The following is a 27,309-nucleotide window of genomic DNA, read 5'->3' on the forward strand; positions in this document are numbered from 1 at the left end:
TGCCACAGTTTTTATTTTTTATGAAGGCTATTTCAGTTTTGTTAACATATTTGGTATGGAAGATAAGAAAGACCATCGTACCATTTTCTTTAAATGTTCAGCATTCAGGCTTACATTCAAGACTCTCGTCGAGAAATTCCTTAATGAATAAAACGGACAATATGTAATCAGTCCTCACGCAGACATTCTTACATGTATTTGTGAAAACACGTTGTTTACATGCTAGAATGGTCTAGTAGTCTGAGAATCGACAATTGAATAAAGAAAGACTACATTTCCCAGAAGCCTCCCCGAGCACTGCGCCAAACTCGCTTCACGCGCTCCACCTACCGGCTTGAGCGCAGGCCGGTGGCGGTGACATTTTAATGACTCGCGTGCGTGAGGCGGCGGCGGCGGCAGCAGCAGCAGCAGCATCCTGCCTGACCAAACAACAGCAGCACCGCCGCAACACTGAACAGGTGAGCCGAAGCTAGTGGCTAATACTCATGACTGTCTGACAGTTTACAGCTTTCTTCTCCCTCTTTCACCAATTCGTTGAGTTAAAATGAGTAAACTTTACCGTTAGGGCTCGGCTGTTGTCGGTGGACGCCGACGAAGCTGTCAGAGTGGCTCGGGATCAGTGTGTTTGACCAGTTGGCAGCGACGCCAAACTGACTTTGATGTCAGGCAGCTTGTTGTCAGCTCTGTCACCGTAGACGTCTCTGTTTCTTTAATTCAGTGACTAACCCTGAAGCAGACGTGTCTCTCCTGATATGATAGCGTCTGTCATGTAAATTGGCTGAAGGACAGGTTGCTGTCACGCTAATTAAACGTGTATGACTGTAATGAGAGGCAGCAGAAAGTCGAATAACACAGGCCTCAGTGTCATGTTGTTGTCTGTTTTCCATGGCTTCAGGTGTTCCTCTTGAATGTTTCCGTTCACTTGCTAACGCTGCACAATGAGGAGTCGTGAGTTCAGCACTGCTCGATCAATACTGACCATCTGCTTCATAGACATCCTTTGAATCGGCTCTAATCGTGTTATGAGTAAAAAGCTTTAATGCAATCATAGTGTCACGTTGCCAAGAGTAATGTATCTGACAACTCTCTGATTTTTCTCCTGTTTGGAGGGACATGACAGTTATCTCACAGGTTAGTGGAGATACTGCTGCTTATGCCCCCTGGAAAATTCAGAAACCAAAATGAAAGTCAGTAATCATTATTTTTTAATTACTGGGAGTGTTCATATTAACTTATGTCAGGCAAATTTTTCAGTTACAATTCCTGCAAATTTAATTTCCCAAATGCTGTGGCTTTTAGTTATTTAAAGTAATCAAATGTAAGCATATTAAATATAACAATAGTGGAATCAGCTTAAACAAACTGTGAGTTTTTAATTGGAGTTGGGTTTTATTGCTTAAACCCCCTAATTATCCCCATGTTACAAAGATTAAATCAGTTAAATGTTTTTTTTATGTACAGTAGCTAGATGTTGTCAAGCACCTGCTTCTTTGTAGGGTTTTCAGGCTTTCCCTCCTGGCTTAAATCTATTAAATAAACTGGTAGACCGAGTTAAAAATACATTTACCATATCAGCTGTACTGTTTAGGTTTTCCCGTGTTTTTATGTAAATTTCACATTTTGCTGCCAATGGTTGTTGTTTTTGGAACCACTTCAGTGCGCTGCAAGCGTTTTTTCTTTTCACATGAACAGCCAGCCATTTGTTCCTCATTAGATCAGTGCCATGTGAAGCAGTCAACAGGGCCTAACAAGGCCGTGCTGTGTTTAGGGCAGTTTTTTGTGAAAGTTTGCTGTTTGTGTCTTTTTAATAGGTCTGTAAATGCTTCAATGTAGCAATCTATCCTGACTAAGCTCCTGTGTGTCCTGCCACGTAACATTTTCTTTTAAACTACATCACAAAAGTGTTTCAGAAACATCAGATCACTGTCCTAAATGGTTATGCTTGAATAATAAACCAGTGCTATTTTGCTCATGGCTTGCTGTGCAGCATAATTGGACATCTCAATAATGACAAAAGGGAAAAGTTAACTTGTAAAATATCCTAATTGCAGAGCTGACGTTGTAGTCTTGTGTTTATAGAAGAGGCCAGCCTCTTGATCCTTTGGGAGAACCCAAATGGGCAACAAATGACAGCTTTCACTTTCTTCTGTTCCTTTTGATTATGCCAGGAGAAAGGAGACTTCAAATATGAGCAGTACACCAGTCATTTATGAGGCAGTCCATTTAAATTTTGTTTGTAGGTAATTACAACCTTTGTTTTTCTCAGGGTTAACCATCCAAGAAGGGGAAATGGATGGGAATCTGTCTTTGGCTTCTGGGCAGTATTCAGGACAGGCTGTGCTATAGACACAAAAAAGCACCAAGGGAGGTTGGTCTTGTGTCAGTGTAATGATGGACAGTAGCATATATATAGCACTGAGTTTTTGTAGCACTGAGTTTTTGTCAGCACATCTGACAACCACTAAAAGGAAGTTTGCAATGTGTCTGTTCTGTGTCATGATGTTGTGTTTGTCATTGATGGAGACAGAGGCGTCTCTCGCCTGGACTCACTTAGGTTGTCCTTGCAGAGCCTAAGCCTGGAGCGATGCATCTCCTTAGTCTCTTCCTTGCTGCTCTCATCCTCTGTTCAACTCATTATCCAGGCAGTTCCTGTCATTGGCTTGCTATTAATAGCCAAGGGTTATGTGGGGAGCACCCATGTCCAGTTGTACAGCGGTGGTACGGCTTGTTTTGTCAGAAAATGATACCTGGTGATTCCCTTGACCACTCAGCTCAATGGAAAGAATTGAATGTGAATCTGTGACGCTCTAGAGGGAATTCAAGGTCTCCTCACTGCCTTGCTGCCCGACACATTTAGGAAGATCTCCAGCCAGCGCTGCTGTCCTGGATTCACTTTTGTTAAGTACGTGCTGAGGGACTGTGAGAAGAAAATTAGCAGCAGCACTGGAGTCTTTCATCCACATGCTGTAACTGTATGAAATGATTCAGGGTCGGGGTGAGATAACACCATTTGGAGTGAACTTGTCCAGCTGTGGGAAGAAGGGTGAAAGGCAGATACTGCAGTGATGCTCGCTTGAGATCATTACATGCTGAATGCACTTACTAGTTACTTCTCCATGGAAGGAAACGCCTCCATGATAATGACCTGTAGGCTAAACTCTGTAATCTGGGTCTCGCAATGTCTCACAATGGGGTAAATGCAGACTTTTCAAACCTCCATTACCCTGATATGACAAGCGAGAAATGTGCTTCTGACTAGAATAAAGGCCCTGTAGAGATGCGATCATTTGCATGTCCAAATATGTGGACAAAAAAGCACTGATCCGGCATTTAAACTGAAATCAAGACTTGTATAAAGTCTTCCTTTTAAAGAGTATGTTCACCCTTAACTTAGTTATGCAATGCCAGTTTATTTCAGGATACAATGTGGTGTTGGGGGGATGAATGCCTGTGTGAAGGCCTGGCCTCATGGTGCAGTTTGTCAGCGTCAGGAATCAGGGTTGGGCTGGTGAGGATTTTGAGTAGGGTGGGATTGAGAGAATTTGAAGATTCCGATCACTAAATTGTATTAGCATAAAACTTTGCCCATGGGGAGTCATAGGTAGGATACCCATCTTTACTAAAACACACACCACCTCATTCCCCACAACAATGAGATAGAGGATCAAAAAGAGACGGGCGATCTGCGACAGTTTGAATCCGTCGGCAGTCCTGCCAAACCTGCTGCAGCACAGCCTGTACATGCTGAGTTCATTAAGTTTGTTACTTGCTGTGTAGTGTAAGCCTGTAATGACCTGTCATTCAATGTGGAATGATAATACTGTGTTTTGAACTGGGGCAACCAACATTATACACATGTTCAAAATATTCTGGCCTCTTTTATGAAATAGTTGTATGATGAGATTTAATCTTAAGTAATGACGGGCAGTAGATTACCCAATCTCTAAACAAACTCAAGACTAGATAGAGAACGTCTGAGTAGAGCAGTTTCGGAAGCCTGTTCAGGTCAACAAGTGCACAGTCTGTGTGCTGCTTCATAAAGGGATCAACTTGGCAACAATTTCTCGGGTATACATTATCAGGTAAAGTCATTAGGAACTAATGGTTCAATGAGATGTGTCGCTGAAGATGCAAGAATGTTTAAAGAATGAAATCAAATGAGGCCCAATATCTTATATATTGATTCAAAGTGAGTGCTGAATCGATGACCTAGCCTGGTTGGTTGTAGAGGTGGAACCAAGGAGAGCGGATGACCAGGTAAGGTTCATGAACCCTTAGCAACATGACGGTCCAGTGGGACAGCTCACAGCAGAGTGGTCTGATATCACAACAGCTAAAGCACTTCATGCATATACAGTAACACGAATATAGGTGTGAGCTCTGAGGTCAGTTTGCTATGGTTCGTTTGTGTGTAACTGCTTAGCTATTATGTCTGTGAATGTTGACCTTCTTGTTAGTTACAGTAATAGCACTCACCCTCTTCAGCATGATGATCTAATGTGGTCAGAAACAGATTTCTGTGCCCAGACAGCTCTCTTTCCCACTCTCTTACATATTGAGGGAAATGCACCCCTCTGTGTAGTCTGAGAAGAAAGAGTTGTTATCTGTCCTCCAGAGGCGAGGTCTGGTCTGCATACAGTTGGAGTGGCACGTCCTTCGCTGCAGTGGAGGAGGCTTTAATTGAGGAGATAAGAGGAGATGGACTGATTGGAGCAGGAATGAGTTCTCTCCTGGCATCCAGTCAGTTGAATAAATAGAAGCAGCCTTATTTCTGACAGAATATGAGGCTGCTCAGTTTGCTGTCAGCAGGTTGCAGCTATTTGTGCAATATTCTAACTCAATGCTTTTGCCTCATGAAGGCACAGATGGCTGCAAGCTTTCACAGCATTGCCAAGCTACCTTCTCTCAGCTTTTTCTTCTAAAGCGTAATCTACCAAAAGGCCAGTGGAGGAAAATGAACCGCACTGGCACAGCAGTGTTGTTCTGCCTGGAAGGTAGCTGTGAAGGAAGGTAACTCCAAGCATCTTTTTCCCTCTGGCTCTGTATTAAGTCCAATAACGTCCAGGAAACAGGCTGCATACTTGACAGGCATCACAGTCTCACTCGCTGGCTCCAAGGAATGCTAGTGTTTCTAAATGGGTCATCTGGGCCACGTCTGAGGTGAAGCAGCAGATATATGGTCTTTTCAAATTGACAATCCCTGTAGCCTGAAAGCAAGAATCGTGTCTGGCAGGAGTGTATTGTGCAAGTCAAGAATAAAAAAGAGGCAAGAATAAGATATAATTGAGTTATCCCATCCAAATAAACTGGACAAGCGAGTTTGTAAGTGTGACGTGTACATGTGCGTGGGGAGTGTCGATAAAATGTTTGCTTGGGAGCTGAAAGAGGTCAGACCTATTGTAATCGCTTTTGGTCTTCTTCATTCAGGTTACATTGAACACACCCACAGCGCACATCAAATAGCTATCATGCCACAAGTCTGTGTACTGTTGCGAACTCAAAAGACAGAGCAGGGATCGCTCTTTTTGGGTTGGACAGTAATTCTGCTCAGTGGAACTAATAACTATGATGCTCCATTGTGGAAAATCACTGAGTTCTCTGTAGTGGTTGTCTTTTTATTCCCTCTCAGTTCTCATGAATCCTATGCAAGTGTTTCTATGGAATCCGCCCACTCACTGTACATGTAGCCAGCCAGGCAAACAGGAAAGCAGCTGAAGTTTTGACAACGTGGCTTTGACCGACTGTTTATCTGCCAAGAACTTTGACACCATCCGAGCAGGAAGTTTGGCTCCTGAGGGAGCCCGGCTCTGAGAAAGATGAAACAGAAGATGAAGCAGATGAAATATGCATGAAGGCTGAATCTATCTAAGCTCCTACTACTGTGTGGCTGGTGAAGCCAGGACAGAGGAGTTTTCGGGGAGATAATGGATGGCTGTGACTGCTGTGAGGTGGCACAGTTCAATACATCAATAATTCCTTGTTTGGCTTGGGCAGAACAGATCAGGATGTGGATTTAAATGACAAACATTGTCTGGTTCCAGCTACTAAATGTGTAGATTTTATGCTGTTTGAATTGTGCCACAAATTACACATACTGTATGATGTTTGTCAAATTAAAGGATAATTTTTCAAGTCAATAAGGTTTGCACATGTAGTTGGTAATCAGGATGTGAATAATTTGAAAAGTGAACTATAGGTACACTTTGTGAAGAAAACTCCACTACTAATGCAAATAAAAATATCCTGAAAAAGTTTTGAAAAGTGAATATTGTATCTTACGTGTAAATGAGTAACTGAACTTCATAGCCCCTCTCGGATATGAACTGTCAGAACTAATGAGCCAGGAACCCACAGAAAGCACTTATTATTTTAATAGTTTGGTAACTCCTGCTGTATAGGCCCAAACAACTTATTGATCTATATGTCCAGATACAAAAAAAAAAACATCAGCACTTTCCTCTCTAGCTATACTTTCTTCTCATCTCTTCTTGAGCTAAATTGTGCTGATTTAAGCAGCAGCTCTCATCTTTAGGCTATTTCATATTCAGATGCTGAGAGGAAGGTTTTCTGTGGTTTTGCCAAGAAATTATAATATTTTACTAGAAGGCTTTATCACGTTCTTGTTGTTGTCTTTCTAACAAAAATTCACATCACCCTCACCGCACAAATAGTCATTACCCTCTAACATAACACATACACACATACATCAACAGGTACAAACCACTTGTGAACTATTGCGTCCTAACTGTAGACTCAGGGATCTCCACTCCCAGGAGTTCAAATGGACCATTTAAAGTTAATATTAGTACAGCTGCAGGCATTCTAGTTGGCATCTTGGCTTTGCTGACATTCATCTCACACAAATTGCTACTGACTGGAGAAAATGTCACACATTTGCTGCACTGTTTTGTGTGAAACTTGCCTGCAACTTCCCTTGTACTGCTGAGGGAAGGAGGTTTGTGCCCTGTTGCGGTTTCAGATCCCTCCAGACTAAAGGGGAAACCCAGAGGGAGAGCAGAGACCACCTCACAGCATGGCGTACAGACTAATCCCACACTCTTCCTGTTTCACTTTAGCTGAGATAATGACTTTACACCGTTTGCCTACACCCAGGTGCCGTACAGATGCTTCAGAGCTGTCGACGTGGTCAGACAGAGTTATACAATAATGCTTGCATTGAAGCACTCACATTTGCTCATCATACATATTGCCTGCTGCAATATTATTGTTTCAAATAAGAACGAGATCAAAGTGAAATAAATGTTAATTATACAGGGCATTATATGTTTATATAGCAGCAGTTCTGGACTCACTATCAGTATTGCAGATGTTAGACAGATGTTCAGCTGCTGTTATGATAATGAGATTTCAGTAGCAGTAGTAGCAACATATCAATTTCACAGTCTTACAGTCTCAGTGCCCAAATTAAAGGTACAATATATCAGAATTTTAGTTTCAAAAAATGAACTGAAATGATCAACAGAATGTGAAGAAATAGCTGTTTTTGCATTATGTCAAAGACGTCTATGTGGAGATACTGTATCTACTGAAGTTAGCATGCTAACTGGCTAGCCCTGGCCTGCCCTGTCTTTTAATACCACTTTGTACTTCAAGAGACAATAACATAGCTCAGGCCTCCAAAGGTGGCCACTGATTACTGCCCGACATGACCTCCCTCTCACACCTCTCCTGTTTCATGCCTGTCCTGTCCCCCCCTTGAACCCAATGTGCCTTTGTTGTTCTTGGAGTCAGAGTCTCGGTCAGAGTTGCTGAAAATCACCTCTGTACTGTATTTCTCATTGTCAAACTGGCCCCCATTTGTCTCAGAGGTTGTGTTTGGTCCCGGCCTGGCTATGTTCACTGGGAGGCTGCTGAGCCAGAGGCTGCAGTGCCCATTCCAGTGCCACTCCCCACCAACATTCCCTGCTGGGCCCCCCCATCCTGGGCCTGAAAACCTCCTCCTCCCAGCAGCCCAAAGCTCCTGTGCCGGCAGTTTAAAGAAACCCAACTCTGCCCTGGTGCTCTGAGCTCCTAGTCTGGGCAGAGTTGGCTAATAGTACTGCCAGCTGCACTGTTAACTGAGCTAAGTAGCCAACAGCACCTACAGTTACCAGCAGTAGAGGTTTCTCTGCCCCCAAATTGTTGTGGCTTTGAATTCAACTGGTGGCGAATTCCCACATAAAGCACCTATCCTCATGATTGTGGGTGAGTGGAGTTTTACATCATTAAAAGTGACTACTGTGACTGTACACAAAAAAACACAAAACAATAGTTTTGACATCTTGAAAAGGGGAAGCAAGTCCCAGCCAGAAGGCTTCAGTTCACTGATTTTTTTCACTGACTTTTTTTTTTTTTATGGATGTAGCTTCAAATGAATACAAAATTAAGGGTTCATATTTAATTGTATGGTTATTTTCAACTGGACAAATGCATAGCAAAGACCAGTGCCACATACCACATCAAGAACAAATGGTATTGGGTGGAGCCAAATCATCAATGTTCTGTCCAAATACCACTAAATCCTCAAAGATCTTTGAAGCTGACTTCATGTTCCATAGTTAGTATTACACAATTTAAATTTTTTTGCACAAAAGTGCTGCTTGACATTGAATTTCTAGTCCGACTGTATCTTTACAACTGTAATTGTGACAGTTGTCAGTTTTGGATGGTATCATGACATTATGCTCCACTTTCAGTGATCATGGAACAAGTATTTTAAGACACACACACCCAGCTGAATTACCATCATTGCACATTTAACATTTGTTTTCACATCCCGTGTTGTGTCTGCGGAGAGTCTGACTCAGTGCTTTTTCCTGTGGACAGAGGAAAAAGGAAGAGAATGAGAAGCAGGCTGCGCTTAGGCGCTTCAGTTTGGCTTTATGAAAAGTGTTGTAATCAATGGGACTGTCCACTCAGCCTCTTGTGTTCGGTTTTAATCTAGGCTTAGTGGAAGCTTATTCCTGTTAGAAATATCTTTGAAATTTCCTTGTCCATAAGTTGGCTATGTTTTTTACTGCTGAGAAATGGTCAGTATACTGGTCTCTCATTGTGCTTGTGAATAAGAGAAGTGGAAGTGGATGTTTTTTTTCTAAGCACATGTTCTATATTGGGACACCTTCCATTGTGTTGTTCTTACACTGTGTACACTTACTAATGGAAAAATGATGTACCTTTTGCTGCACTGGTGACTGGTGCTCTCCTGGTAAAACTCCTCACTTGCAGATAAAACTCAGGATGTTTTTTCTCCTAGTGTACCTCTTTTTTAGCCATGCTAACAGCATGCTATATGTGGATGGCAAAGTCGGTCTGATAGTTGCTTCTGCCACCACTTTGACCCAGACTGAAATATCTCTACGATAAATAATATGGACATTCATGGTTTCCAGATGATGTATGCTAATAACTTTCTAATTAACTAAATATCCTAATGATCTCCTGACTTTCCATCTAGCACCAACCTCAAAGTAGTGGAAAAGTGATCTAGCATGGCTTTTAATGAACTGTCTTGATAACTATTGCACGGCTGGTGAATATGAACGCTGTTGGCATACTCACCATTCATGTCCTTTTGGGATGTATTATTATTTGGAGTATTCCACTTCCTTGTGTTGATTTGAAAGCATGTCATGGATCATTATTTTTAAAATATCTCTCCTATCAAGCATGTTTGTTGAGCACTGCAGACAATCATAAAGGGTAGATTACAATAGAAAATAGAAAATAAAGTCACATTCGTCTACTTTATCTTTACAAATGGCTTTCCTTTACCACTTTAAAAAAAAAAAAAAAAAAAAACTAAATAAATAAAACAGTAGCAAGAATGTTTATTAGACTGTGTTTTAAGTGTCATGATACATAATTTCAACAGATTTTCTTAACTTTAGAAATAAGTAGGGCTGGGGATCTGACGATTTTAGATTGTGATCGATCTTGAAGACGTCAACAATCGATTTTCTGGTGATTTGTAGAGACTAGCAGATCCACTCTATATGAAAAAACCTGTAGAGTGATATAGCTAACTAGGTGGCTACGCTAATTGGATGACTTACATCATGTGGCTCTTCCTTGGGTGATGTATGAAAACAATGAAATGTGAGCTACTGTATAGCTAGCAACATGGCAAAATGAGAAGCTTGTATAACAATAACTATCTTTTATGCAATGTTGTTTCAGTGTTTCGAATGGAGAAATTCATAGGTGATATGAGGTCTGCTTATAGTCTGCACTGCATTTCAAAAGGTTGCAATTGAAATCGTTGATTGTGATTGCAAGTCAATAGATTATTTTTTGGCCAGATCACCCACCCCTCATACCAGTATTTTCTGTGGTCAATGGTGTAATTTCCAGTTGCCACACAGTCATATGAACACTGGCAGTGAACAATGACAGGAACGGTACAATGTTTTGACAGCATTTAACAAAGTGGCAGGCAGTAAGGTTGTTCAATAAGTTAGTGTCTGCTAGTGGCACCGTTACAGAATCTGTGTCCTCCCAAACATGCAGTGTACGTCAAATCACACTCAAAATCTGTGTCTAGAAGGGTGTGAGACAGCATGTGGTGCCAAAAAAAAAGCATTCTGAACTGTTTCTCAACCCTTTGCAGCGCTCTTTTTAAAAAGCAGTTTTTGTGGTGGTGTAGGGGTGTGGTCAGACCAAGTTCCTCCGTTTACCACTTGCCACAAACTGAAGCTTGTTTCATCCCAGACCAGAGCGTTGTACACTCTCTACCCACATGCTCCACGGCCTTGGCATGCCGCACGTTGTGGGATCCAAATTAGAACAGAATGGTAGAGCAATAAAATGCAGACCCCTCCACAAATGATCCACCCTCACATTAAGAAGTGTTTTTGAGACAAAGACTGGCTTTGTCAGTGTTTGTCGCTGCTGTTTGTGCCCAAACAGCCTACAGATCCCTTTGGAAAAAAGAACTCATAACAATGTCATAAATCAGTCTTTATTTTCCAACTCCACTTCAACAAGTCGGACATACTGTAGTGCACAAAAACGTTACTGAAGTAGCACAGGTACTTTACACGGCTGTGGTTTTTAATTTAGGAATGCAATGGAACAGTTGTGTCTGGCCCACAAACCACAGACACACATGCTCTCAGGTTAAACCAAGTTGGAAGCCACTGTCCTGAGAACAAAGTGCAGATACCTGCATTTTAGACAACAGCGGTTTATGCTGTGTGATCATAATAAAAATCATTCCTCTCATTCAAACAGTGCATGGCTAGTTGTCTCAGTGCCACATGTTGGAGAGCTGTTCCTCCTCCTCCTCTTCCTGGTCCAGTCTCCTTTTCTTGCCGTCTGAGTTTCACAAGTAAGAAAAACTCTGGAAAAACAGTGAGAGGAGAAAAACATGCCCGTGGCTGACACTCCGTCCCTCTCTTCCTCTTTGTATGAGAGAGAGTGGAAGAGGCAACAGCACACGCAGCATAGCGGTTGGCAGCCTGCAGTACTTCCTCATCTTGACTGCTGTATTGAAGCAGACAGCCGTTGCTCCTGACCCTCAGAGTTTTTCTCTGTAGAGCTCAGCAAAGGACGAGTATTTTGGTCATTTGTGCCTCAGGGCACTGAGGCAGAGGGCAGGCTCTAGGACAGCATCCAAACACGTGAGTGTACTGCAACTTCTTCAGCATTTTCTCTGACACCAATCTGCCATCGCTGTATTTCTCTTTACTCACTACTTTAAGCTCGTGGATGATATTGGAATATGTTGTTGTGTGTTCAAGTCATTTTTCACAGCTTTATAGGCACTATGGAGTTTATTTTGGATTCAAAATGTGTTTAGCGACTGTTGGATAGGAAGAGGAAAGTTTGAAAAGGGAAAAACTGAAGTCATTTCATATAATGAGTTAGGAAGAAAGAAGTGACTGAAAACATCTGCTGGTGATATTTCTGCCAGGTTTCTCACATTTCTGTCAACCACAGAAAGTACAATTATGAAAGAGAAACGTGGCCTGGGCTAAACTTTGTAACCTGTGAAGTACTCTATACAGGAGTAGTAGTATTTACACAAGGTTTTAGAACAATGGCTTAGAGATTGCTGTATTTAGGCTAATATTAAGCTGAGAGCTTGTCATATTTATGTTTATGTCAGCTTTTTAAAGGTTCACGTGCAAACCACTGAGCCAAGAGAGGATGTGATGACTCACTATGACATTTAACCTAGCATTTTTTATTTTTTCATGTGTGTATATATATATATATATACATATTTTAAATACAATCAGGAGCATAAGGAATGCTTATTAGTTGAATCACTCCTGTTACAGCTTTTGGTGGTCAAGTGTAAATGAACATGAATCTGTGATAAAGCAAACATTTTAATGGCCATGGCATGATGGTAAAGACACTTCTTAATTCAACATAGCTGTACAGTTGGTTGGTTATGCTTTGTTGCTGTGTTTGAATCTATTTAAGTGATTCCCTGTGGAGTGATTTGAGCAAAGCATTATAGTCACACCTGAATGCACTTTGCCTAATTAAATGCTACCACATCAAGACAGTAAGTTTTGCAGCCACTTCTTTGCAGATCTGCAGTTTCCTCATCTGATCAATGTTTTTTTTAAAGTCTGTGTAAATGGCAGTGACAGGATGTTTATGCTCTTGCACAAAGTGTTCTAATAGGAGGAAGATGCAACTCTTCGTATCCCTCAATATTCTACACAAACACATAAACTGAACGTGTGAGGCTCAGTGCCACAACCTGTCCTGCATTCTACCAGGGCGACCTGCGTTGAAGGTCAGAGATCAGGACTGGTTAGCTGGGATTTCCCTCCATGATCTGAGGCCATTTGTGGTTGTGGCAAGACAAGCAGGCCAAGTTACACGTCTGTGCAATGAATGTGTACATGTAAGATAATATTTCCACCGTAACCCATATAGTAGCAGGTTTGTAAGGAATAATTATTGGTTTTGTCTGAACATCTGTCCCTTTTTTGCTGGGCAACATTTCTGCGGCAGGGTGCACCTTAAAATAATGATACATGTGGCTCTTTTCAGTAAAAATAGAAATAATTCTTTTTTCTAAATACTAGTACAGTATGTGTACATAGACTGTATATTACTGTTTTATTTGCTGCTCTACTTAAATTACTAAAGTCATGTTGTCTGACATGTCAAATGTGTTTATTGTATTTCTTGATTAAATCTGATTTGGTGATCTATTTACAAAATGTGTGAGTGTTGATCTTCCTTGTGCGATGAAAGCGTATTGTCTTCTCCCTCAGGCTTGTGTCACATCAGATGGTCTGTGAGAGATTTTTCATCAGGACCAAACAGATAACAGTTGGTCTCGACTCCCAGTGCTTTCTCCTTATCTCCTTTCAGCAGTCTAGTCCAACAGCAACCGTCAGAAATAAGCTGGAGGAAATAAGCTCCTCCGCCATTATGTCCCATATTCAGCCTTTACATTCATCTTCCTGTTTTTGGAAGCAATATAATTAAGTCAGATGACAACCCATAAGTTATGGCTGTGGTGAGTGCAAATTATATTTGGTTTTCTAATTGGGTATTTTTCAAAGCAATTCTGTATTTAGTTCTTCACCAGCCTTGTTTCAGCCACGATGTCATCATCCTACATATTTGTTTTGTCAGACCACGCAAGCTGTAGTGTAGTAAAAGTCACTAAATGTCATTTTTGTCAGCCAAATTGCCTTTACAGGGAGGTACCCAGCACACACTCTGTATCCTAACTCTTTGGTAGTTCAAGTTTAAAATACAACTCGGTGCTGTCTGTCTCTCAAAGACATTTGGGTTCCTAACTAGGCCGTTGTTGGGTAAGTGGGACGCAGTTCTGGCTCCTGAGAATCATTACTCTGCAGAGGGATCTAGAGAGGTCGTATTTGCAGAGTCCTGCAGTGGTTCAAAGAAGGTGAAAACAAACTAGATTAGACTTGAACTGTGCAAACTTTTGCTTTACAGGAGGTTAACAATTTAAAAGTCTTATGTTTACAAACATTACATTATTGTTTCATAGTCACATGATGTAATTATTTATTTCACAAAACTGTTTGGTTGCTGCTTAGTTCCCTCCTATTTCAAAAGAGAAAATAAGATAACCCCAAGGGGAACATCCTCAATTTTGTTGCACATCCTCTTTTAGATTTCACAGACATCAGAGTAGATCTAATGTTTGCTTGGCAATGAGTGGTGCTGTACCTTGTAAAGTGATCTAAGGGAGGTGAGCCATTGCAGCCGAGGTGCTGGACTACCAGACAGGGCAGGAGTTAGTCACAGGATCTTGCCCAGAGAGGTCTTAGTATCATATGATGGACCAGCAGGGAGACACACGCTTTCATAAGAGCAACAAACAGTGCATACAGTGTGCTCATAATGAGATAAGCCCCTAAGCGCCCACAAACATTCTCTAATAAGACAGCAATGTAAAATGTAACAAACTGTAGCTCTCTGCTGGGAACATTTTACTGGTGTTGATCACCTGTATTGTCTTTAGTGGTTAGTGCCTACACCGCTCCTAGTACCCATCATTGCATGGTTTCTTAATTTATTCATGGACCTCACCACACCTTCAGAGGTAAACAAATTTAGTTGTTGATGATTATAAACAGTCATCTTTCTCAATGTAAGCTGATGGGAAAAAAAAGTCTTCTAGGGCCAGTGTGCATCATGTGATGTTGTAATTACATTGTATGTCCACTATGTCAGCTTAGCTTCAAAGCTTGGAGCACTTACATTGGAACACATAGTATGTGTTATGCTGTGGATTGATTGATTGATTTATTAATTAATTCTTTCTGTAGGTGCAGATGAGCTATTTCTTTTTCTTTTAATATTCTTATTTTCTTCTTATTTTGTTCTTCTCGTAATCTAGTTTAGAAATGGGCTCTATAGACAGGACATGAATCCTCAACAATAACTGTATAGCACATTAATATAAAGTAAATTCCAGGATGCATGCATTTGTTGATTTAGAAACTGGCCAAATTTGCTTGTACTGTAAAGTGAAGGTTTATTAGATGTCTAGTTTACTTATAACTGTTGTTTTAACTGCATTCTAATGAAGGTTTTTCATTTTTGACAGGTATTCCTTTAATAAACAGGATTCTAGTTAGACTTATTAAATTACTGTATAAATATATTAAATAATATTTCTGGAAAGTCAACGTCTAATCAACTTAGACTGCTGATTGTTGGTCACTACTGCAGCATCCCTTTCCCTGCTCTGAACTGTTGTCTGAACAAATTCAATAAATTCAACGTCGAAGTTTAGAGCAGAAGGGAAAAATAATGGTCCTCCCTGATGGCCCTGTCTGGAGATAACTCATTTCCCTGCTTGCTGAGACTAGAGGGTATCCCCACTAACAGCACTGTGCCTCTCAGAGGCAGAAGATCAGGTTACCCCCACCCTGATCAATGACTCAGCCAGTCCACTGGGAGCTCCAGAGCTCTTTACCAGTACACACTCTCCTTGGTTAAGTGCACTTTTACCTCCTTCCATTTCCTACAGCTACTCTCTGCCCAGATGAGTACATTTCCTTCTGGACATCAAATGCACACCTTTAACAGTCTCTGTGACCACATCCTTGGAGTTAGAAAAATGAAGGCAGTATTGCACTGCTTTTTAGCTATGTTCCTTACAAAAGAATAACAGTTGTGGCTGTAGCAGGCTGAGTAACTTCTTCTAGATCTGTGGAGATACTGTAGTGCTGTGTGTTGGTCAGTGCTGCTGGTTTGAACAATCAGATAATACATTTTGCTCTCTCTGTTCCCTCTGGCAGGAAGTAGTTCAATGCTGTTGCTACTGGAATAACCTTATCTGCCCTCAGAGGCAACTCTTGGCTCGTATATTTTGGAACAGCCACAAAATGCCTTCAGCCAGTGTTAATACAGTATAATCGTCTTATTTGCATCACATGAAGTAATTTTTATTTTATACATTATTTTTCAGTAGTTGTCATTTCCTTGAAAGATATAGCTCTGTACTGCCCGACATAGGAAAGAGGCAGAATCTTCAGCTTTGGGCCAAAATCCATCATTTGTCAGTGTTGTTTTAACATTGTTATGTAGTTTAAAGAGGCTCTGTGGAAGTTCTATGTTGTGCTGTAAGCCGGTCATTTATTTATGTTAGTAGACTACTAGCTAAAGTTAGCTACTGTTGCTCTCTGTTAGTGGAACAAAGAGAGGCACTGAGACAAGGCACTCAAGAACGTGCATCCTTTGGACTGTCATGGAAAATGTGACCTGAGTCTTTCACAAATAAATCCACTGTCCAGCAGCATTAAACAACTTTAAACTGGTCAATAAAAAAGTGATTGATACCTGTAAATTGCTTCAAATCATAACATAGAGCCCCTTTAATCAATAGATTGATTGTAGTCAGGAATTTACATGAGTGCAAGGCTAAAAATGAGTATCGACAAGGGTTTTTATAATGATTTTTGGACAGCCCAAAGCAGCAGGTTTACATGAGAAACATGTAAACCTGCAGTATCACTCATCTTGTTGTTCTCAGAGAGTTGTTTGTTGTTCAGACTGCTTTTCCAGTTAATGGAAGACCATGGGCCTATATTTAAGCAATGTTTAAAGGTGGCCCTGGCGCCATAGACAGTGTGGTACAGTATTTTTAAAGAGAGCAAATTGTCAATGAGACAATACCAAGCATTCATTTTTCGAAGAATCTGCCGACCAGCTCCAGGAAAGATGTTCTGCTGTACTGCAGTGAATGCACAGGAACATTAGTGCTATTGATTTTTCATGAGGATTACCATTACCAAAAGTTGATTTCTTCTCTTCTCTGCACTTCTCTCAGGTGTAGTTTGCTGACACGCAGCCATGATGAAAACGGGCGCCACCAAGGTGGGCCTGCCCAAGCCGGGACTCCAGGAGCGGGCCAGGCAGGCCTCCTTGACTCCCTCTTCTTCTACCACCTCCTCCACAGCCATGAAGACCTCCAGATCCTCCAACATGCTGGCTTCAGACCAGCGCCTCAGCAGGGTGAGTCACAGATTCCCTACAAGTTACCACAAACTAACATGATGATACTTACTGAGTGATGCAGCTTATTTCATCAATCCATAGCATTATTTGACCTTTTATTGTGAGCACTAACAGCAGATGTGTTTCTAGCTGAAAAGAGCCAGCAGTGATGATGCCTTGACAAAGCCTGCACTTGGAGCTGCTGCCTCTGGCTCCCGGATGAAGAAGACTGTTACTACTGGAGCCATCTCAGATCTTGCTGAGGCTCGCCCTCGCAGCCTGTCTGGTAAGGAACTACCGGTCCTGTCAAATATCTTCAGATGACTCATATCAGAGACTGAGAAAGCTGGGAAAAAGCTGTAATCTTCACAAATTATGGGCATCACATGTATTTTGTATTTAACACTGAAAATACTACATCTGATTGTGACCACTAGAGGGCCACAGTACATCACTAAAGCTGCCTGCTGCAGCTCCCAGGTGCTGGTGGTAACTATCAGCTTGAGAGATGCTTCTCTATACCCTTCACTCTTTTTTTTTCTTTTCTCGCTTTAGTCTCATTCGGTTGGCATTGATGGGGTGCAGGTGGCTGAGGACTGTGGTTCTCAAAATTTTGGTCCAAAACTGAGAGACTAGATGCATTCATAGTCTGCTCCACAGACACATCTGTTCAGCCGTGTGAACAGCAGGCTATGTTTTGGATGACAAATGACGAAGCTTTCTTTCTATTCACGGGCAAGAGAAGGAGAAATAATGTTGATGGTGTTTTTGGCTGGTCTTTTGATGTTGTTATGATGTGCATATACAGTAAGTGTTACTATGTGTTGGTTAAGAGTTCATTACTGTTACTGTTGTTTATGCATTATCATTTTCAACCCAGAGAATCCTTCAGAGCTCTGAATGAAAGGAAAATGTCTGTGACCTTATGCTCTTTTATTCCATATGCAAATATTGTATAAGCACACATTATTTTAGACAAATCCTTGAATTCCACTCCACTAAAGACATGAACATGGGAATTTTAATTCCCTTCTCACATATAAATTGTGCACATGAATTATAAAACATTGTGAAGACAACTTAAATATAAAACAAACCGAGCTGGTTAGTTTGTCTTCAGGAATCAGGAAAACATTCACATCATTGTGTGGATCACAGTAAACATGATTTGTCCGAATATCAGTGGATAATTCTTTTGAAGTGTACTGTAAGTACCTATCACCTCTGCTTTCAAAATTAATTCAGCCCTTTACCAGTAGTCATGCAGTTAGCAGTCCAGACAGGGAGCTTGGAGCACCTGGGACATATTGGTGTTCACAATGCTAGTACAGGAGCTTTTGGACAGGGCTAGCAGATTAGCATGGTAACTTTAGAAGATATCGCTTTGACACAGTACATACGTCATAATGTCAAACCTGTTATTTCTTCACATTCTGCTGATCATTTTTTTCTAGTTATTTAATAATGCACCTCCTTAGACATATATGGGACAGATACTACTGCCTGCTGATGGATGTTTGTGGTCCATGCTAGTTTTAATACTGTCTGTTAACTTGTGTGGTAGTATTGTAGTCTGTATGAGCCAGACGTGCCAATGAATAAATGGAGCAACTACAAATACACCTGATAGCAAAACATGTATTACATGCAGGACAAATATAGCGGTAGATAATGACAGGGATTTGTTTGCAGTAATTAATGTTTTTACAGCCCATCTTGGAAAAAATCCTGTGAGGGAGATAGCTGTGTTTGTTTATGGCGGCTCATCCACACAGTGTGTAGATAGATGCTGTGCTCCAGTGAAATACTTCTTCAAAGGGTTGCTGTGCTGAAGCGAAGATAATTGAATTCTACTTGACAAAAGACTCCAGAGGAGCTGTGGAACCAAGGCCAAGTGAGGCTCACGGTTCTTTCAAACACAATTAGACCATGATCAGCTTTCAACGGATTGGGCTCTAATTAACCAAAGTTTGGTTTTTCAAAGTGTTTTCACACCCAAGGACAAGAACAGATTCCCACTGTTGTGCTGTTCATGATAAATTCATTACTCTTAACGTACGTCTTCTAGCCTAGTTTTACTAGCCAACTTCTGGTAGCCAACCAAATTTGAGGACTGGAATATTGTTAAATAATTCTTGGTGTTAAAGAAAACATCTTTAAAATAAGGCAGAGTCGTGATGCTGTTATGTAGCTGCAATTAGCATCATGAAGAGTGGTTACTTTATGTTGAGCTTGTTTTGCATTGTGGTCCCTGAGCTCAAGAGGGTGTTTGCCATCACTGCTGGAGCAAAATTATCCTTCAGATGTTTTTCCATACATTTTCTTTAAATCATTTTAGCTTAAGATGAAGTTAACCAACCAACTTTGTGTGCCAATTAAAAAAAAAAGATGAATGATGTTAGAAAAAGGAAGATTTGATCTATCAAAATTATTTCATCTAAATGATTTCACTGAATTTATAGTCACTTAATATTTGCACTTTCTTAAACATACTACCTTACAACCTTTGTATGGCTTACATACTGTAGACCATCAGCAAGAAGTTTGGCTGTTTAGTTACTCTTAATATCCCCCACCAGGTCAGATTTCCTGCAAAATAATTGTCATAAAATTGATTGTCCAAAAAATCTAGTAAACAAAATTACAACTAAACGCCCTCAGACATACACTTACTGGTGTATCTTATTCTTACCTAAAACGACATAGGACACCAATGACAAGAAAGGTGGCTTTAGCTCAATGTCATGTTCCCATCAGGCAAACTGTATTGTTCTGCACCTGGGTTGGGACTCTGCACCAGTGCACATCAGGACATATGACAACAGACAATGAGTGGATATGACAAACAGGTCTCAAAAATCAAGATAATCAGCAGGTGGAAAATCAAATGTGACACCTGAAAGAGCAGTGATGGTTAACCATGCATGCTCACAGCGACAATCATCATTTAGCCCGCTGCTCTCCAAGCAGAGTTTCTGCTGATATAGCCACACAGGGGGAAATGGCATGATTTGAATATAGATTGAGGTTGTGATCTGTGGTATTTTGAACTCATTGATGTTGAGATGTATTGATGCAATGAAATGTTGAGTGTTTATATTTATTGATGTAGAAGGGACATCCCAGAAGTAAAATCTGTTGGTTGGTTGAAGAGAGGATTAAAAAATTCAGGATTTGCTTTATGACATTTTGGGATAAACATATTCACTGAGATATTGAGATGTGTCTCAGTGATGCTGGCACCCCTCGGTGTCGTCAGATTGGTCTCAAACGTACAAGCTCCTCCCTAGCTGAAATGTGACATTACACACTGACAGGAGCAATCAGGACTCAGGGGGCTCTAAGGCACACTGCTGCAGAACTGTCATCATACCTGTCAAGCAGTAAGTCTTTTCTCAGAGGCCGTCCAAATTTATTTTGTGACTAGAATGTGGATGCATGATCCTTGAAAACACACTTTTACTGAAGTTGTATGGAGTCAAAGATTATTAAGCTGTGCACCATCATTTGTTCACTCTAGAAATGATGCATGCAGCTGAGTGTTAGCAGGATTACGGAAAAACTAGTTGCCCAATTTTCATGAAACTTGGTGGCAGTGTGTAGCAGGGAGCAAGGAAGAACTCTTAGATTTAGATTTGAATCCCGGGGAGGATACAAGAATGATTTTACCCTTTGTCAACATAGCAAAATAGTATATTTAGCCTTGGCAGAATAAATGCTATATATCTTAAATTACTGTAGACAGTAGTACACTTCAGTAGTGACATGACACATGATCTCTCTTTATCACAGTCCACATTCAGGGCTACCAGTAATCCTCTGGGATAGCCTACACATGTGCTCAAACTCCATACAAAAAGCAGTCATTAGTTTCACGGGAAAACAAGTACAATTGTAACACTTTTTCTCTCAAACTAAGGTGTGGAAATGTAAATACACACATATTTGTTGCTCAACATTATGTTTCTGATTTCTACACTGTATGACAGATACTAAAATTATTTTCCTTTTTTTCCGATATGCAAATTTCAGTTTGACTCTAAGTAAAATTTTCCTCCTTGTGAAAAGTTTTTTGTAACAGCTGCTTTTGAGAACAAGCTGCCATGTTCATGTTATCTCAGTTTATACATTCTGGTTGTCTGGTTTTCACCGATGTTAAGTATGTGAAATACTTTCAGTTTACAAGCACATAATAAATGCATAGCTGAGAGGATGAGGCTTCAGCTAAGCACAACCATATTTTGACATAACTCAGATATTTTTAGAAATACATCCAGACCTCTCAGTGGTTGCACTTGCAGATTTGCATATCATAGAATACTAGAAGATTAGCCTTGGTGAAGGTCTACGCTCTCCATGTGCCCTTCTACTTTCGAACTGTAATTGTACCCACACCCACCCAATTTAGGAAATCATTGCTAATTAAAAAGTAGGAATGAGGACTGCGGTGGTGAGAATCTGCATCATTTATTTTATCATAACTGGGTCAGATGTGCCTGAGATGCTTTGCATACATGGAAAAGCAGAGAAACTAACAATATAAGATCCTTCTTGTGCGAGAGTTATTTTGAAAATACTGCAAATTCTGATTTGTGCAACAGTCAGTCTTAACTTAGTCATGAAATTCTACCCTCTCTCCCCGGATTAAAGTCACTGAGATTGCCCACATAAGGTATAAACTGCAATTGTTTTTGTAACCTTTGAAAATATTTTCACAGTCCCTTATCTCTTTCTTCCAATTAGATGTCAGCTATGCAGCTGTGGGCTTTGTACAAATGACAAACCACACTGTAGTCACTTTTCTTATCTGATAAAAGGTATTTGTCTTTCTTAAAGGCTTCAAGTTCATGGGACAGACACATCGGCTTAAAAGGTCGGCTGACTGACAGTCTGACCCCGCCCTTGCCTGCCCTCACAGCATGCCGCACTAATGAGTCAAAACAGTTATTTTTGCTAATGGAGGCTTGTCCTTATCCCAGTTGGCACTTAACCAACTCTACCGTGCTGTCAGACAATGGGTTAAAACCCAGCCTCATCCTGATGACTTATTTAAAACACTTCATCAATAATTAAGGAAAGCTTTCACTAGGAGAGGAGTCCCTGTGGAGTGTGCAAGGAGAAGAGACAGAAGGAGATAAGACTGTCCTGATCTATAAATAACAAGCCTGATGGGGTGACTGCAGGGCAGAACTTTACAAATGGCCACCTCATTGACAGGCGCTTTCCTTCACGTCTGTTCTGTCGATGCTTTCACATTGATTGTTAGAGCTGAGCTTAAAGTGAATGTATTTTAGCGAGTCTTTTCCATGTCTGATTCACTGAAGTATACTTGAAGTCTAGCATTTTAAGAGTGAGAGTTGGTATCTGAATTGCACTGCTTTAGCATTTTCCAGCTCTACCCCAGCCTCTGTAGCGTTTTGCATATCACAGTTGCAAGTGCTTATAGTTGTAGAGACTACTCCACCGATTTAGCATTGCATTTCTATAAAAACTAATTACAGAGCTTCAGGTGTGCCATTATGCTAGTAGCGGGTAATGTAGCCTTGAGCTGTTGGCTACAAGCAGAGATGAGGAGTGGGCTACAGACGTCTGGTGAACTCACTTCTTTCTGATTCGACAGCCTCAGATTTTTTTATTTTCAAACTTGTAATCTTTTCTTTTGAGGCAATTATCAGACTGTAAATAGCCCTCTGTAAAGCTAAGCAGTACAACTATACAGTTACAACTATACACTACAGTACAACTTTTTTCACATATGCCTTGGTACTCCTTTAGACATATAAACAGACTTAAATTTAAGATTTCAAATCAATGTAGTTCCCCTTTAAGCCCCAATTTGTTTAGTGCTAGTTGTTAATTCAGTGGTTATATCACAGATCACAGATTTGAAGAGCTCCATCATTGAAAATGGAGTACAAACATATATTATACTAAACTCCATTTTAGCATCATTTAAAGGTTTGTAACTCAGCTTTCTGTATTTTTCGGTCGAGCCAGAAAGGATCAAGACACTGCTCTAATCAAATTTTCTGTTGCCCTATTTTTATGACATAATTCCTGTTCCACTTGTGAACATTTTTTGCCTTTAGGTATACGTTTGGAACAAATATGTTGAGTCTTTACAGCGGTTTGCAGATTTGAAAACGCATGCACCTGCCAGTTTTACTGTGTTTCTGCAGCAAGCTGTCATTCTCCTGAGTGACGTGTCACAAAACTGTCACTTCAAAAGTCTCACTCAGCAAGTCAACAAAAGTGAATCATCAGAATTAGCTTAGCTTCACCAAGAACTCTCTCATGCTACAGCGTTCACTCTTCTGTCATCCTCACCTGTGATCTTCTCTACTAACATTATTAGTGTCAGGATTGCAACTAGTCAAGGAGAGCTGTTGCACACTGTTTATTACTTGCTGATTCAAATAAATGTTGTGTGTGCTTTATGTTGTGATTGAATGTAAAATACCACAGGCTGAACTTTTACAGAAAACCCACTGTATTTTTTGCTGTGTCATTTCCCTGCTATCCAGACAACAGGATGTCCTTTTTGTTCACCTCCAGCCTTGGTTGTATGAAAGGTGTGCTGTGAGTGACTGATGGAGATTGTTTGCCATATGTGAGATTTGCTAGCATCACCAGATGGACTATGACTTCCCCGATTAATCAGCTCATAGTCTGTATCATATCTTCATAGCGCCAATTCACTGCCAGGAGAAAGCGAAGATGGATGCATGATGCAAGTGTCAGCTGACCTTAGTTAGTAGTCACAGCGAAGGACAAGCATGAATCCAGACTGTGTGTGTGAGTTGTACTATGCACAGCTCAGACACCAGAATCCAGACACCAGTAACATGTGGTCCCAGCAGGACCCTGTCAGTCTGTGTGTGTCAGTGTTTGGGAGGCAGGAGAGGAGAGAGGGCTAAAGTCCTTGAGCTCCTCATATCTGTCAGATGAATTAATCAAACACGCCTCAGCCCACTGGGACGCCTCAGCCTGCACAAGCACTCAGCCATGAGAGACACACACTGACATGAGCAGTAGACAGAAATTCATGCATGTACATGTAAATGCAAACAAATATACATGCAAAATCAGCCACACCTTTATCTTTTATGTAGCCTATACTGCCCTGTCCAAATCTAAATATACACTACAGTTCATACAGTATAATAATGTACTCCTCCAGTTTTGATGCATGCAGTGTAAAAAGGATTATGGCAAGAAGGGATAGCTTTACTCCCACTCACTGCAGCGCATCTAAAGGGTTTGCTTCAAAGTCCAGAATTAACACTGTATCCATGCATCTGGCATCAACTCACACATAAACACACCTGGCCCCTTTTAGGTTTGTTGACCAGAGTTTTGGCATCAAGTTTGAAATTCCTCCCTTGAGAAGCTTGTGACCCGAGCAAGTCCCCTAAAGATGCAAGACAGAGAGAAATTGTCCCTCCAGATCTTGAAAGAGGCCTGTTGGGCCCACAGAGATGGACGTCCTGCGGTGAGGAGAACATTCTTAGCTGGATTAGAGGCATGTTTGTTTACCAAGGTAGATGTGCTTCTCCAAGAGCAGGCGAGTGTTGAGAAAGGGAGAGGAAAGTGTACCAACAGATTATGCAACATTCATACAATATGAAAAGGCTTGGAAGCAGCCATGTACTGTATTGTGTCAAATAGTTGAATATTCAACCTGATGTGGGCAGAAACATGCAGCAAACTAAACCTTCGTTACAGCTATTGGGGATTGTTTTGAAAGGCATGTCTAGCTGGAGCTTGAAGTATTTTGTTTATCAAATACATAAAGAGCAAAAATGCAGCTAAAACTGTAACTGTCCATTGCTTTATTATTCTGCTTAAATTTATTTTTATTTTCATGGTTCTTCTCAGCAGTGAACATGAACAGAAATAAGCTGGTAGCTGCTCCGAGCTTATGCAACAGAGATGCTCGTCCTACTGAAAATATCTGTGTCAAGTACAGCTTTAAAAAATTGATGATGCAGTGAAGATGAATTTTAATTTCAGATAAATAGTGCTTCATACAGATTTGTGCCATGAGCTAACAAGATTCTTTTTGAACCTTCACATACTGTATCATAGACACTCAGATAACGTGACATAGTTAAGTCTTAGTGTATTACTGTAAACGGATGAAACACTACGGCTGTCTCTTCAGAAGGGGACCATTAAAAAAACATTTCTTTATGTGCGTGTTTTGTTCCTACTTCTTACTGAGATAACTGGTGTAGAGATATTTCTAGTCTGTGATAAATTATAGTTATCTTCTTTAAATTAATTAATGACAGAAATTTGTTAGAGTATTTTCTAATTCCCTGTGTCGTGGCCAGACTTTTTATAGGAGTTCTTAATGATTTTCCAGATAGTTACACATGCATGCAAAAAACACAAGAAAATGACAAGTCATTCTCCATCCAACTTGGTTTCTTCATGTAGCTCCTACCATCATAAATATTTAACACATGCATACATTCTAAATGAGAAAGCACAGGAAAAAAACAAGCCTTTCTCTCACTAGCTAACCCCACCAAAACTAGCACACCACCCCCGATCTTTATACACATGTAGGCGCACTCATGTACACACACATGCTATTGTTCCCTGCTGGGTACGCTGTAGAGAGAATGGTACGGCGAGCCTGGGGTGGCCTCTTATCCCCCCAGACCAGCATCTCCTCTCCCCATTTATGAAGACTTTTGTTGGGAAATTGCAGTTGTGAGCAGGCAGACTGTGTGTGAGGTCCCAGGCTACAAGTTCCCTTAGCAAGGAAAGACAAGAGCTGCACTGTCACCCTCTGCCAAAAATACAACTAGTGCCTTTCCTTTCCTTCCTTCTTCCCTCCACCCTTTCTCTCTCTCTCTTTCCTCCCTCGTCTTTTCAGTACCAGCGAGAGGGACGGTTCATCTCACCATTGTTCAACTGGTATTGGTGAGAGTAAACTGGCTGGCAGTAGTGGGAGGAGGTGTGTTAATGCGTGTGTGTGGCCTGGGAAGCCACTCCTCCTGTGAGCTGATTCCAGTCATCACAGCAATAATGAAGTGCACACAGCGCTGCCTGCCTGCCCGTCCGCCAGTGTGACATACTGTCACCGCTCTGGAGGACACGCACACATTCACACACCCTCGCAGCCACTCTCTGACAGGACACGCAGCCTGCCTCTGCTCACACATGCACACACACACTCCACACAGTCCCGGGAAGGAGTGGAGAGGAAAGAAAAAGACGAGAAGGGGGGAAGAATAAGAAGAATTTTTATGTCTCTATGTGGCTGACCGGCGCTAGTTGTGGGTGCTGAGCTGACACACACACGCACACATCTCCCCCGCAGCCACGGATTCTTGGATCAGTCCGCCCCGGTGTGGAGAGTGGGAGTCGCGGAGCGGACCAACATGGGGAACCAGGCGGGGAGACAGGAGGAAACAGAGTCAGGTCTGCTTCTGTTGTACCGTAGTGTGCCTCAGCATCACTTCTGCCTCTTTGTGTCTGTCTGTCTCTGCTGATGTTAAAGGCTAAGACATACATTGGCTAAATACAAGAGATATGAGCTAATTTTCTGTCATGTCATGTCTGTCACGATGAAATCCTGACTAATGAGTTCTGACTGAGATGCGTATGAACAGATCTCAGACTGATGAGTCTTGATTCATATGGCCTGGAGCTATAGAAGCTGTTTAAACAGGTTAGAAGTTGGTTGTTCTTCTCTGGTTTGTGCTGTAATGTGTGTGAGCATGTCTACACTTAATGCGTGCATAGTTACAGATCTGGTATTTTGTGTGTCTGTAATCAGGTCTGTATGGGTGCATACGCTTGCACCTGTGTGTAGATATTTGGAGTTAGGAGGGGGAAAGTGCTGAGTGAGGTTTGGCTGACAGTAAGCATGAGGGAACCTGTCAGTGGAGATGGTATCATCAGCCTCACGCTCACATCTCTCCACTGCCCCAAGCTCACTGCGCCTCAGTAAGATTTCCATTTCAAAGTGTCTCTGAACTGCACTCAGCAGCAACTTCACACTCATCTAAAGACAACTGAGCTCTTCCACGTCTTTTAACCTCTGAATTTCTTTAACAAAACCAGCATTTACATCCTAATATATGTAACCTCGTCTATGAGCCTCCTCACATTTGTATACAGTACATATTTGTACACTCCAAGCTTCATCATGTCTTTATGCTGTTATGCGATTATGCTCAAATGTTTCCAACCCTACAAAAATAGACCAGAGGCGGGCGGCTTGCAAGGGCAACAGGCACGGACACACACACACACACACACACACACACACACACACAACAGAACACAGTGGAGTATTTTATCAGTAGTGGGTGTAAAGCTGCATCATTTCATAGCAGTAGCGTG

At 41.2% G+C, this 27,309-nt stretch overlaps 1 protein-coding gene across 2 annotated transcripts in view; it reads left to right on the forward strand.

Moving 5' to 3' along the window:
• Window positions 1–392: 392 nt before the first annotated feature.
• Window positions 393–27,309, forward strand: part of specc1 (sperm antigen with calponin homology and coiled-coil domains 1) — a 78,346-nt gene continuing 51,429 nt past the window's right edge. Inside the window, exons 1-3 of one of the 2 annotated variants that reach the window (XM_073479919.1) lie at window positions 393–458; window positions 16,781–16,965; window positions 17,098–17,233. In XM_073479919.1, the coding sequence (XP_073336020.1) occupies window positions 16,804–16,965; window positions 17,098–17,233 (298 nt within the window). In that variant the 5' untranslated portion in view covers window positions 393–458; window positions 16,781–16,803. Of the gene's footprint in view, window positions 459–11,536; window positions 11,619–16,780; window positions 16,966–17,097; window positions 17,234–27,309 lie in introns of those variants that run through there. The other variant, XM_073479920.1, reaches the window with a different exon arrangement.

Source organism: Pagrus major, chromosome 13 (assembly GCF_040436345.1).
Source record: "Pagrus major chromosome 13, Pma_NU_1.0".
Lineage (NCBI taxonomy): Eukaryota > Metazoa > Chordata > Actinopteri > Spariformes > Sparidae > Pagrus > Pagrus major.